We start from the raw sequence: 13,206 nt of genomic DNA on the forward strand, positions 1-13,206 counted from the left end.
GCCAGAGCGCAGTGGCGATTCTGGCGGGTTTGGGGGCCGATGGCTCCCTAAATGGCAATCAATCCTCGCACCCCACCCCTCCGTGTGCCCCTCACTCAGCTGAAGATCCACTCGAGTTAAATCAGTCATGGGGGCAATGTCGTTGATGCCGCCACCACACATCTATCGCCATCGCTCCCTTCCTTATGCCAGACCCCGCAGTAGTGTGCGCATGAGTGTGCGTGACAATGGGTGCCGTGGACACTTGCGTGTGAGTGTGCGTACGAGTACGCACGCGTGTGTGCGGGCGTGAGAGTGCGTGCGTAACAGCGCGTGCGTGCGTGAAACTTGCCGACAGCGAGTGTGCGTGCGTTTGTGAGAGCGGTAATGTAGCGGTTAGCGAGGTTGCTCGCTACACGGCTCTTGCCCCAACAGTCTGTTCAAGACTATACGGGACATCTTTGTCTTGTGCGGTGCGTGAGAGTGAGCGCGCGCGTGCGCGTGACGCGGAGCGCACGGCCCGCGTGCCCCCCCCCCTCTGCTGACATCACCGCCCCACTCGGCGGAGGAGACGGAGACGCTCGCCGCACGCACAGCGCCCAGCCGCCCCGCAGCGCCCAGCCGCATCGCACATCCACCCACCCTCCAGGTGAGCGCTCCCCTCTCCTCCTGACCCCCCTTACGAGCTTCTCCGAGATGGACCCCCCCCCCACCCCCTAAATCTGAACTCTCACCGTTCCGCGCGATCCAGGGGACCCCGCTAGCTGAACGCGCTTACTGCGTCACTCAAAGTTTCGACCAGGGGTCCGCGCGGGGTCCGTCACGGGGGTTCGGCCCCGCGGTAGGCCCCAGGGTTATTTGGGGTCTTTGCGCAAAGTCATGCGACTCCGCCTGCTGCAGCGGCAACGGGGCGCGCTGCTGAAGAGTGGGGAGAGAGGGCAGGGCGGTGGCATCAGGGGAGAGAGAGTTGCAGGGCGTGGGAGCGCGTGGGAGCGCAGGGAGAGGCCGTGATGCGGGGCCGCGCTTGGCGGCAGAGGGCACGCGGGGACCCTCGCGATGCGGGACTGGGCCGGACTGAACCCCCGAGGGCACGCGGCCTGAGGTGGTGGCCTCATTCAGACCTCGCGGCCCTCTCCGCTGGCTTCTCGGGACCCCTGACGAGGACCCGCTGGAGAGGAGGCGTCGCCTTGTTGGCATTCGAGCTCCACTCCGCGCCTGCCCGTACAGAGTTTCAACCAACGCGTTTCTGCGAGGTGGCTACGAGATGGCAAGACGGTGATGGATTGTTAAACCTATCTGTGCGGAGCTTTGAGCGTCACCACCCCTCCTCCGGTTTTACTTCTACGTGCCAGGCAATGATGAATGGCGTTTGTCAAACATAGCAATGTCGCATGATCCTGCAAAAAAAATAGTCTGGAGAAGACTCGTGGAGGCCATCGTAGATGTATGTGGCGTTGCTTCTATTATTAATGACTGAGTTTCATATCGCGGTGGCGGGGTGGAGACGTGGGGTGGAGACGTGGGCAGGAATTTGTCGAGCGCGGAGGCGGCTGGAACCTCCTGCGGGAGTTGCGCCCAACTTGGCAGCTGCGTCGGGGGCCCGGGCGCAAATTCCGCGCCGCGGGGGGGGGGGCGAGGGGTGGAAGGGGGAGGGGGTGGAGGGGGGGAGGGGGTGGGGAATGCCGCCGGGTGGGGTGAGACACGGCGTCGCTCTTAATCGATACCGGCTGGGGGTGGGGGGACGATACGTGGGTCAACAGGGGTCGCCATGGAGTCCCATCGCGTGCAGCTCATGGGAGACCCGCACCCGGGAGAGCGAGGGGCGGGGTGGTTGGGGGGCGAGAATCGAGGGTGGCGGGCGGGGCGGTCCGTCGCCTCGCCTCTCGTGCGCCCAAACGAGGCCGCGCGGCGCGTTGGGGGCCGACTCGGCGCCGCTTGGCGATGGAAGTCCACGGCGGAGTGCTCGAGACGGAATCGCCCCCGTCAGGGGAAGGTTGAGGAGCTCGGCACGGGGGGTCAGTGATACTCCACGACTCTTGGTGCAGGTTATTGATTTGACCTTGACCACAACCCTGACCTTGACCCCAATCCTCCACGATCATATTCTTATCCCGACCCGAAACTCAGTAACCCCGCCCATAACCCTGGCTCAATTCTAACCCCGATTGTGACCACCCTCCTCCCGATACAAACTCTGACTCAGGCTCGTAAGCCATAACACCTCGTCCCGACTCGAACTAATCCCTCCCTGCTGCTGACCCGGACTGCCCATAACTCTGTCCTCTGGTGCTATTCGAGCCTCGAGCGACCAGACACATCATCGAATACTCGCCACGAGGAGCCCAGGGCCCTGGCGATCTGGGCCGAATAAGGAAACGGACCCCGTGAGCCCCGCGAATCCGAGAGGAGTGGGGATCGGGGGATATAAATAGCAGCGCGACACGTGGGGCGGTGATGGTGATGATGTGATCCATTGAATGTGCTGCTGCTGATGATGATATGTCTGATTACGATGGTGAGAAGGATTATGAGAGTGATGATGATTATTTGGGGAGCGGTGGCAAAGTGGTTAGCACACTGCGCTATGAATCCAGCGACTTGGTTCGATTCCCGATCACGGCCAACATCAGTGGCAAGGGTTATCTGAACTGGTGCTGAACCACTCCCCCCACCCTCCCCTGCCTCTACCATCTGGCACTGACCAACGTGGTGATTGTCAAACTATTCCCATGGAAGTCACGGCGCGGGGAGACTTAACTCGCCTGGGATTGTCGGTCCATTGGTATTGATACTGTTCGGAATCGCTTCAACGACCACGCTGTTGTCGGTGGTGCTTCTGATGATGCTGGTGATGATGATGGTGCAGACGATGACGGTCTGCTATTAGTGATTAGGAAAGAGTTGTCGGTGCTGACGTTGAGAGTGATGATTCTATGAAGCCGCTGATAATGATCGTGATGTCACCGTGGGCGAACTTGCCTGGCACGACCGTTCTCCGCTCCACCCCGCTCCGCCTCCATCTCCCACCCCCCCCCCATTTGTCTCCCCCACCCCGCGCGGCTCGTCCCGAGCGAACGCGTGAATGAGCCGATGGCTGATGGCGCGGAGAGACGCGGCGATATCACCACGCCCAGGAGGGCGGGTGGGGGCTCTGTTGAGCAGGATTGGTGGGGTTGAGGACAGTGCGGGGGGGGGGTGGTGGGGGGCCCTGGGTGTTTTGTTGTTTTTTGAGCGCCGCACCGCCAACCGCGTTTCTCTGCCACTGCGCGAGGAATCCTAGCAGCACTGATCGGCTGCTAGAGGGGCGCCGCTGAAGTCATCGATCCGGCAGCAATTCGTGTCCAATTTTAGCACTGCGCACATTCACTCACATCCGTCACGACCAAGGGCGCCTTGCTTACAGTGCCAGAACAGACTGAGATGTGTGAGTTCACCTTGTGGCTGCCCGCCAAGAATATTTGACACTAATATTCAGTCCTCGGTAAATGGGGGTTCTCCAACCCGCACTCTGCAGTCTAACTCTAGCCTCAAGTCTCAACTCTGCAGTCGTACCCGAGCTTGGAGTCTGAATTGGCTGTTCCGTGCAGGCTGTTCCGTGCAGGCTGTTCCGTGCAGGCTGTTCCGTGCAGGCTGTTCCGTGCAGGCTGTTCCGTGCAGGCTGTTCCGTGCAGGCTGTTCCGTGCAGGCTGTTCCGTGCAGGCTGTTCCGTGCAGGCTGTTCCGTGCAGGCTGTTCCGTGCAGGCTGTTCCGTGCAGGCTGTTCCGTGCAGGCTGTTCCGTGCAGGCTGTTCCGTGCAGGCTGTTCCGTGCAGGCTGTTCCGTGCAGGCTGTTCCGTGCAGGCTGTTCCGTGCAGGCTGTTCCGTGCAGGCTGTTCCGTGCAGGCTGTTCCGTGCAGGCTGTTCCGTGCAGGCTGTTCCGTGCAGGCTGTTCCGTGCAGGCTGTTCCGTGCAGGCTGTTCCGTGCAGGCTGTTCCGTGCAGGCTGTTCCGTGCAGGCTGTTCCGTGCAGGCTGTTCCGTGCAGGCTGTTCCGTGCAGGCTGTTCCGTGCAGGCTGTTCCGTGCAGGCTGTTCCGTGCAGGCTGTTCCGTGCAGGCTGTTCCGTGCAGGCTGTTCCGTGCAGGCTGTTCCGTGCAGGCTGTTCCGTGCAGGCTGTTCCGTGCAGGCTGTTCCGTGCAGGCTGTTCCGTGCAGGCTGTTCCGTGCAGGCTGTTCCGTGCAGGCTGTTCCGTGCAGGCTGTTGGGACGCGGTGGTAATGTAGATGCAGGGTAACCGTCCCCGAGGCTCTGAAACGAGGTCTCCGCCCTGTGAGACCTCAAGCCGCAACTACGTGGATTCATCGACCTGCGCTAATGAGTCAGTCACGGGTGCTCATCTACTGTTTACTGGAAATACCACATTCCTATGGCGGTGCCGGGGATATCCACAGAACGACCACGGTCGTTCGCGAGGGTGTTTGACTAATCTGTGCTCAGGGAGCAGCTAAAGGAGTCCCCCAGTCACGATCCCTTCTGCGCCCGACCTTCCTCGCCCGACCTTCCTCGCCAGGGTTCAGACCCGAAGCCGCCAGTCTGTTTGTCCGTGAGGTGCCAGGCCGGCCACGCGACGCAGTCCCAAATGGAGGCGCGGGGGAGTTAGGGAGGGGGATGGGGGGTGTCGGGGGAGGGAGGTGGGGCTGGGGGGTGGGGGGAGGGAGGGAGGGGGGCTGGGGGGTGGGGGGAGGGAGGGAGGGGGCTGGGGGGTGGGGGGAGGGAGGGAGGGGGCTGGGGGGTGGGGGTCGTGTCCGCGCGCAGCGTCTCTGTGACTCCACTGCTGGATCAGGGCCTCCCAGTGCCGTGCGGGTCGTGGCGGTTCATCGACCATACTTCACCGCGGTGGTCAGTGCGGGTTGGTGTAGGTGGAGAGCACGGGCGTGGGAGCGTACAGGCAGATGGCGACTGTCCTTGGTCTTGCTGGTCAAGTCACTCTCCCTGCGCTCTGTCTCGTTTGTATTGTTTGTTTGTATTGTTTGTTTGTATTGTTTGTTGTATTGTTTGTTGTATTGTTTGTTTGTATTGTTTGTTTGTATTGTTTGTTTGTTGTATTGTTTGTTGTATTGTTTGTATTGTTTGTTTGTATTGTTTGTTTGTATTCTTTGTTTGTTGTATTGTTTGTTTGTTGTATTGTTTGTTTGTTGTATTGTTTGTTTGTATTGTTTGTTGTATTGTTTGTTGTATTGTTTGTTTGTATTGTTTGTTTGTTGTATTGTTTGTTGTATTGTTTGTATTGTTTGTTTGTATTGTTTGTTTGTATTCTTTGTTTGTTGTATTGTTTGTTTGTTGTATTGTTTGTTTGTTGTATTGTTTGTTTGTATTGTTTGTTGTATTGTTTGTTGTATTGTTTGTTTGTATTGTTTGTTTGTTGTATTGTTTGTTGTATTGTTTGTATTGTTTGTTTGTATTGTTTGTTTGTATTCTTTGTTTGTTGTATTGTTTGTTTGTTGTATTGTTTGTTTGTTGTATTGTTTGTTTGTATTGTTTGCTTGTTGTATTGTTTGTTTGTATTGTTTGTTTGTGCGAGGGGGCAACACGCTATCCCGGTACAGATGTAAACAGATGACGATGAGTCCACTTGCTCTGCTGCATTCTCCTGGCGAGCCAGGGTACGGCTCCTGCTCGACGATCCACCAACCCTCACTGCTGCCTCCACCAACCCTCACTGCTGCCTCCACCAACTCTCACTGCTGCCTCCACCAACCCTCACTGCTGCCTCCACCAACCCTCACTGCTGCCTCCACCAACCCTCACTGCTGCCTCCACCAACCCTCACTGCTGCCTCCACCAACTCTCACTGCTGCCTCCACCAACCCTCACTGCTGCCTCCACCAACCCTCACTGCTGCCTCCACCAACCCTCACTGCTGCCTCCACCAACCCTCACTGCTGCCTCCACCAACCCTCACTGCTGCCTCCACCAACTCTCACTGCTGCCTCCACCAACCCTCACTGCTGCCTCCACCAACCCTCACTGCTGCCTCCACCAACCCTCACTGCTGCCTCCACCAACCCTCACTGCTGCCTCCACCAACCCTCACTGCTGCCTCCACCAACTCTCACTGCTGCCTCCACCAACTCTCACTGCTGCCTCCACCAACCCTCACTGCTGCCTCCACCAACCCTCACTGCTGCCTCCACCAACTCTCACTGCTGCCTCCACCAACCCTCACTGCTGCCTCCACCAACTCTCACTGCTGCCTCCACCAACCCTCACTGCTGCCTCCAACACTGCCGGGCCACGCGCGGCCACGTGCAGCAGCGCAGTAACCTTACGCCAGCCGGCTAAGGCCGAGCCGTGTGAACAACCTCGGCCGTCCTCACAACAGACGCAGAAGCTCTCTCTGGGAGAGGAGGGCCAGCGTGAGATTGATTGAGTTGTTTGGCCCAGGCTAGTTGCATTGTATGGAAGGACAGCGGGGGAAACCCAAGCAGAACAGAGGGAGAACATACAAACTCCAAAGATAAAGATGCCCCACGTAGCCTTCAACAAACTATTGAGATAAGTGCTGATGTTTACACGCCACTACCAGGTACTGATTTTAAGGCCGAGTCGACCTAGGGAAAGCCCAAGACCAGTTCAGATATTCATCACGAATATTGGGTCGCGCGCGGGAATTGAACTCAGGTGGCCGGGTTCATAGCGCAGTGCAACTCTAACTGCTGCAGTACCACTCCCCATACAAACTCCACACTCTCACATTCTCACACTCGCATTGTGTAGGACATGGGGCAGAACTTGGAAACTCCACACAGAAAGGCGACCGCCCGAACCCAGGGGCATCTGGCTGCGAGGTGCCAGTGTTACTGCTGCGCCACCAAATACCAAAGGACAAATTCACACCACGGTGGCTTCACATCCGTCGTGACCTCTCTCCCAGGTGCTGAACTCACCTGGTGACGTCACCAAGCGAAAGCGCGTGCCGCCGAGCATCTCTGTCGCCATGGAAACCCCCGCCTCTGAGGGAGACCCGTCACCGCTGCGCGAGCCCGATCTCCCGGTCGCCACAGCGACGGGACACGGCAGCCTCCACGAAGGGGGCTTCGCATCCCCCCTGCCCTTGGGGGGCCCCGGCTCCTGGCAGGGCCCCCCATCGTCCATGGACCCCCAGGAGTCGTGGCAGCAGCTGAGCGATGTGGGCGTGGAGCCGAGCGACCACTCGTCCTCCAACTCCGACATCGTCCACGTGGAGACGGAGGAGCTCAGCGATGGCACGGAGACAGGTGTGTGTGTGTGTGGAGACAGGTGTGTGTGTGTGGAGGCAGGTGTGTGTGGAGACAGGTGTGTGTATGTGGAGGCAGGTGTGTGTGTGTGTGTGTGTGTAGAGGCAGGTGTGTGTCTTTGTGTGGAGGCAGGTGAGTGAGTGTGTAGAGGAAGGTGTGTGTGTGTGTGTGTGTGGAGGCAGGTGTGTGTGGAGGGAGGTGAGTGAGTGTGTGTGGAGGCAGGTGTGTGTGTAGAGGCAGGTGTGTGTGTGTGTGTAGGCAGGTGAGTGTGTGTGTGTGTGAAGGCAGGTGAGTGTGTGTAGAGGCAGGTGTGTGTGTGTGTGGAGGCAGGTGAGTGAGTGTGTGTGGAGGCAGGTGAGTGAGTGTGTGTGAAGACAGCTGTGTGTGTGTGTGCTGCTGCTTCTGCAGCGCTGTGCAGTTGCACCCGCGGAGCAAGGCGGCTTGTGACTGGGAGACCTTGTGTGGACGGAGTAGGCACAGCTTACCACACACATTGAGGCCAGCTTGCAGTACACCCTCAAGACTGGTGCAGCACCTGTAGACTTGTGTTCAGACACGACGCGGTTTGGAGTGTACACGTGGACGAGTGAGCGGACGAGCGAGTGGGTGGCTGAGCGGGTGAACGAGTGGGTGAGTGGAGTCGATGGCTGAGCGGGCGAGTCTAAAACGCGACTTCATAACGAGAGCGTTCAAACTGGACCGACGCCGCTCCCGCCGTGGATGCCGAGTGTGCCAGCGGCAGGCGTCTACGCGGGGGGTAGCGCCCGCACCACGTGAGCCTGTCGGAGGAACCCCGCGGCCGTACCGGCCACCCAACATGCCTCCATTGCCTCCAAGCAATGGAGGCATGTTGCGGATGTTGACCGCGTTGTCCAAATCTATCCAAGGCCGAGGCCACTGCGTTCCCCGGTCACAGCAAAACTCGCGGCAAAACAATTTTAACTCGCAAGGTCGTGCATCGGCACGGCGCAACCAGCGTAAAAAACGCGACAGGTCGTGTACGGTTGCGTCGCGCACGGTGTGCTTTAGCCGTGAAACGGCGCCGAGGTTGGTCGGATTTGGTGGCCCTGACCCGGGCCGTGGCGCCGTGGGCCCTGTCTCGTTTCACGCAGAGGAGGCGCCCGTGTCGGCGCTGGGAGCGGCGGAGCTGGGGGCGACCCCGGGGTTGGTGCACACGCAGTGGATGGAGAGCGGGCAGGTCCCCTTCGGCGGGCTCGACCTGAGCAAGGACCTCAACAGACTCGCCCAGGTCCAGGAGATGATGAAGAGAATCAACGTGGTCCCACTTCCGGATGATGAGCAGGAGGAGGAGGAGGTTAAACCAGTCCCAGAGGTTAAGCCAGCACCAGAGGTTAAACCAGTGCCAGTTGTTAAGCCAGTACCGGAGGTTAAACCAGTTCCAGAAATTAAACCAGTGCCAGAGGTTAAACCGAAAACAGAGGTTAAACCAATCCCGGAAGTTAAACCAGCGCCAGTGGTTAAGCCAATTCCAGAAATTAAACCAGTACCAGAGGTTAAACCAGTACCAGTGGTCAAGCCAATTCCAGAAATTAAACCAGTACCAGAGGTTAAACCAGTACCAGTGGTCAAGCCAGTACCGGAGGTTAAACCAGTACCAGAGGTTAAGCCAGTTCCAGTGGTAAAGCCAGTGCAAGAGGTTAAACCAGTACCAGAGGTTAAACCAGTTCCAGAGGTTAAACCAGTCCCAGAAGTTAAACCTGTACCAGAGGTTAAGCCCAAGCCAGGATTTGCGCCTCTGTCCGAGTTTAAATCTTCGGAAGCCGAGTTCTCTCTGGCAGCGGAGGAGGTGAAGCCTCGGCCGGCGGTGGAGCCGGTGCCAGGTTCCAGGCCGGAGCCTGGAGCCGGGCCGGAGCCTGGAGCCAGAGCCAAGGTGGAGGGCGCCGCGCCGCCGCCGCACGCGGCCGAGAGCAACTTCCTGCTGTACGGCGGCGCCGCCGTGGCCGCCGTGGCCGTCATCGTGGGGCTCATTCTCGCCGTGAGACGCGCGTTCGAGTGACCCCCGCGACCGGGACGCTCGTCGCCTGCGCTCGAACCCGCTGCCTCCGCCCAAATGCCCGCCCGCCCGTTTTTGTCTCTCCCCCCCCCAACTCCCCCCCTCCAACGCACGCACGCACGCGCTTTAAACACCGGCATGGGGAGAAGGGGGACGGGGCGAGCGGTATTGGCGCGGAAGACGTGAACCCTACCCCGAACCTCCCATTCACTTGCACCAGCCCCCTATAGCCAACCCCCTAGCGCTCAAGCCTACCTCGCCAGCCCCGAGTCCGGCTCTCCACCTCACGCACGCCAACGACAGCCGAGCGGCCACTGGCACTTGCCCTCCCAGTAAGCCTGACCTGAGCCGCAATAGCCAATCACTCGCTCCGTCCCCACCGACCTCTACCCGACGCATCGATCGCCCTTCAGCTGTTCCTCTCACCCTAACCCGACCCCTAACCTGCACTTGGGGACAGAACTCTCGTCGCCGTTTGTCTGCTCCACAGCGCATGGGCGTTCACGGGCGATAAACATCGCCGCTGCCGCCAGTTCGATTCTGGTGGCAGAGGAGCGATGAGCCGAGTTGATGGCACGCGTGGCGACTAAACACAAAACTGCGAGCACCACGAGAGAGACTCACCTCCCGAGTCGCTGCGCGCGGCCGCGTCGTGCCAAGGCCGTGCGAACGTGGGCACCGAGGTGGGCACCGAGGTGGGCACCGAGGTGGGCACCGAGGTAGGCACCGAGGTGGGCGCCGAGGTGGGCGCCGAGGTGGGCGCCGAGGTGGGCACCGAGGTGGGCACCGAGGTGGGCGCCTTGGGGCGAGGGTGGCGGTGGCGTCCAGGCTAGCGGCCACAGCACCCCGCTCACGGGGGTCCCCCACGTCTAAGGGGGGTCTCCCCGGGACTCCACAGTCCGCGGTTTCACCCTGACCCTGGGCGAGGGGGGAGCGGGGGTGTGCGAAGCCCCCGCCCCCCCCCCCCCCCCCCCCCGGAGCGAACCCCGCCGCACGATGCCGAGGGGCCAGAGTTCGCCCCGCGGCCCGAGCCGCTCGGCTCCGGTGCGGACTGCGCACGCCCGGGGCTGGGCCCAGATGGACCCTGAGCCAGGGAGGGGCGCGGGGGGTGTCCTCGTTCAGCCCCGGGGTGGTGGGTGGGGGAAGGACGATCCGGGTGCGGGCTGGGGCCCAGCCCCGCGCCCGGGCTCACCGTGGCCAGTGCGGGCCGCCACGGGCGCGGCCTGGAGCAGCGGGGTGCACACGTGGTGTGCGGGGTGCACACGTGGTGTGCGGGGTACACAGGCGGTAGCTAGCACGGGGGATCAACACCCCCCCCCGCCTCCTCCCCCCCCTGCTAGCTCAACCCGCGCGTTGCGCATCGTGCTGCTGTGGTTGCTCTGAGCACAGGCACGCACACATAGGTAGACACACACACCTGTGTACACACACACGTAGATATGAGTACACACGTAGAAGCACATAGAGATGCACATATACACAGACACAAGAGGCGCATGCACACAAGTGAGAAATACATACACACGTATACATACACAGATATACACACAGGCACATGGATCCACGTATACACATGAAGTACACGTGCGCAGTTAGGGGGTGGGCGATAGCGGGTGGCGGGGGAGGGGCTGGGAATCCCCTCGCCCCCCCGCCTCAATTGCTGCCCCCCTCAATTGCTGCCCCCACCCCCCTCAATTGCTGCCCCCACCCCTGACCCCCCGACTGCCCTCGACTCTCGAGCGATCTCCGCATCCCGGGTCGCCTCCTCGCATCTCGACCCCCCCCCCCACCACGCGGTGCTGCCCCCCCACCACGTCACCCACCACGCGGTGCTGCCCCCCACCACGTGGTGCTGCCCCCCATCACGCGGTGCTGCCCCCCACTGGCTTCTCGCGGGTCTAGTTTTAATATTCACGTGGTTCTTTTTAGCTTTCTCTCGTTATCCCGTGCAAGTTGTATTCTCGTGCTGCTCTCGGCGTTAGATCGTTAGGCGAAAACGCTTCCAGTAAACAGCGACACACCGCTTCGTGTTCGAGAGAAGAGACCGCGGCAGGTGACTGAAGGTCGCGGCGAGACAGAGACACGTGACGCTGACGAGGAGAGACAAAGACGGCGAGACAGAGACACGTGATGCTGACGAGGAGAGAGACACGGGGAGAAACAATGTGAGGGTGGTCCTCAACAAACTGGGGGTGGGCCCCGTACGTGGGTAGAGACTGCACTGTGTGTGTATGTGTGGGGGGAGCGGTGGCGCAGTGGTTAGCGCAATGTGCTGCGAACATGGCGAATTGAGTTCGATTTCTGCTCGCAGCCAAAATCGGTGACGAATATCCGAACATGTCCTGGGCCTCGAAACGAGGTGGACCGATATCAGTGCCTGGTGCGGTGTGTGAACATCAGCACTGGGGAGACAAAGACGGTCGGACGTGGCGCTGGCAACTCCACCCCCTCGTGGCGTCGTTGCGGCCCCTTATAGGTGCTCGCTAACAGTACGGCCCTTGCTCCAACAGTCTGGTAAAGGCTATGGAGGAGGGGGGGGGTGTCTTTGTCTTTAGTATGAATGAATAAGTGCAAGCACAGCACAGTGGGCAGCACAGGAGGTGCATCTGCCAGCCATCTTGGTCAGTCGGCCCGTGCCGCGCACCTGGCTGGGTCTCTCCCTGCCAGCAGCGAGAGCCTCCCACACGTCACGTGATCGCCTCGACGTGCACCTATCCTGGCACAAGCGTCGTGTTAACGTGACCGCCACTGAGTGGGTAAATGACGGCTGCTGTGTGTACACGGCGCGTGTGTTTGTGTGCTTGGTTGCACGCTCCGCTGTAATAAAATTGCTGCTCCCAACTCCAAGCGGGTCACCCGCGACTCGAGTCGTTCTCTACCACGAGGGGGCGCCACGACCCCGCAGCGCCCCGAGACCCCGAGACCTCGAGACCCCGAGACCTCGGGGCCGCGGACACAACCAGGCTCGGATGCACGGTGATCGGGGCGCTCTGTCCAAATCACCCGCATCTTGTAAGCTAAGCAGGTCGAGCCGGGATAGTGCCTGGGTGTGCGACCACCCTACCCCAGGTGCTGTCCTATCGGCTTCCAGCAGAGGGCAGCGGCGCGTCTGTCGGCGGGCACGGGATGCAGGGAACGCGCGCGTCCCCGAGGTCAGATTGCAGGCGCACCGGGGTGAAAGAGAAGACAAGGAGAAGAATGAGAGGAGGTCTCCGTGTCTTTGTAAAGCTGAACGTGGTGACGCTCAAAGTACCAGCGATGTGGCCTCTAGCAGAGAGGTGTGAACGAGTGCACAAAGCTGCCGTGTCACTTGGGCTCAGAATCACGGCCGCTACCGAAAAGGCACCGAGCGGACCACGTCGAGTGCGCAAACATCATGGGGAGAGATGCGTGAGTGTGTAGAGCGCCTGCATTGACATGGTCTGTGCCGTATAACGAGGACATTACTCTAATGTATATAGCGTACACAACGATGCCAGAATAGAATGGTTTAGTTGACAGGGGCGTGCAAGGTATTGAGGAATGAGTGCCAGTGATAGAGGGCACCCAGGGATCACGAAAGAGTAGGGGAGGCACGGGAAGTAGTGGCGAGGGGAGGGAAGAGGAAAATAATGGGCCATGGATAAGAGGTGATGCTTTAGCAGAGGAACGGAAGGAGGTTGAGGAGGGGGGGGGGGGCTGCTTGATGTGGAGGGGAAGGTTACGCCGGTGGAGGGTGCAAGGAGGAAGAAGACCCGAACACGGAATTGGGCACAGGGAGGAGGAGGAGAGACAGACAGAGAGAGATGAGAGAGGCGAGTTCAGGTGGAGCGAGGCCATGGAGAGATGTCGAGACGCATGTAAAGGTATCCTAGCAGACAGCGGTAGAGTTAACGACAAGCTAGTGGAGTTGACGGGACGAGAGGCGAAGTGTGAGAATTACATGGGAGATTCAAAATAACTTTTAATTTGTTGGAGATGAT

At 60.0% G+C, this 13,206-nt stretch overlaps 1 protein-coding gene across 2 annotated transcripts; it reads left to right on the forward strand.

Annotated features, from left to right (window-relative positions):
* The first annotated feature begins 348 nt into the window (after positions 1-348).
* On the forward strand, positions 349-12,211 carry LOC144933965 (uncharacterized). 2 transcript variants are annotated; one of them, XR_013637119.1, is made up of 4 exons: positions 349-628; positions 6,888-7,230; positions 8,343-9,927; positions 10,012-12,210. XR_013637119.1 is itself a non-coding variant. In XM_078859345.1 (3 exons), the coding sequence occupies exons 2-3, from the start codon at positions 6,951-6,953 to the stop codon at positions 9,245-9,247; spliced, it is 1,185 nt and encodes a 394-aa protein (XP_078715471.1). In that variant the 5' UTR covers positions 349-628; positions 6,888-6,950; the 3' UTR covers positions 9,248-12,211. The 2 variants fall into 2 exon arrangements, 1 of the variants encoding a protein (XP_078715471.1); XM_078859345.1 differs by having other exon boundaries at positions 8,343-12,211.
* The last annotated feature ends 995 nt before the right edge of the window (positions 12,212-13,206 follow it).

The sequence above is a fragment of the Lampetra fluviatilis genome, chromosome 8 (assembly GCF_964198595.1).
Source record: "Lampetra fluviatilis chromosome 8, kcLamFluv1.1, whole genome shotgun sequence".
NCBI lineage: Eukaryota > Metazoa > Chordata > Hyperoartia > Petromyzontiformes > Petromyzontidae > Lampetra > Lampetra fluviatilis.

Coding starts and splice junctions, on each gene's coding strand:
- LOC144933965 (XM_078859345.1), top strand. CDS start 6,951: ATGGAAACCCCCGCCTCTGAGGGAGACCCGTCACCGCTGCGCGAGCCC. Junction 7,231..8,342: donor CAGCGATGGCACGGAGACAG/GTGTGTGTGTGT, acceptor CGTTTCACGCAG/AGGAGGCGCCCGTGTCGGCG.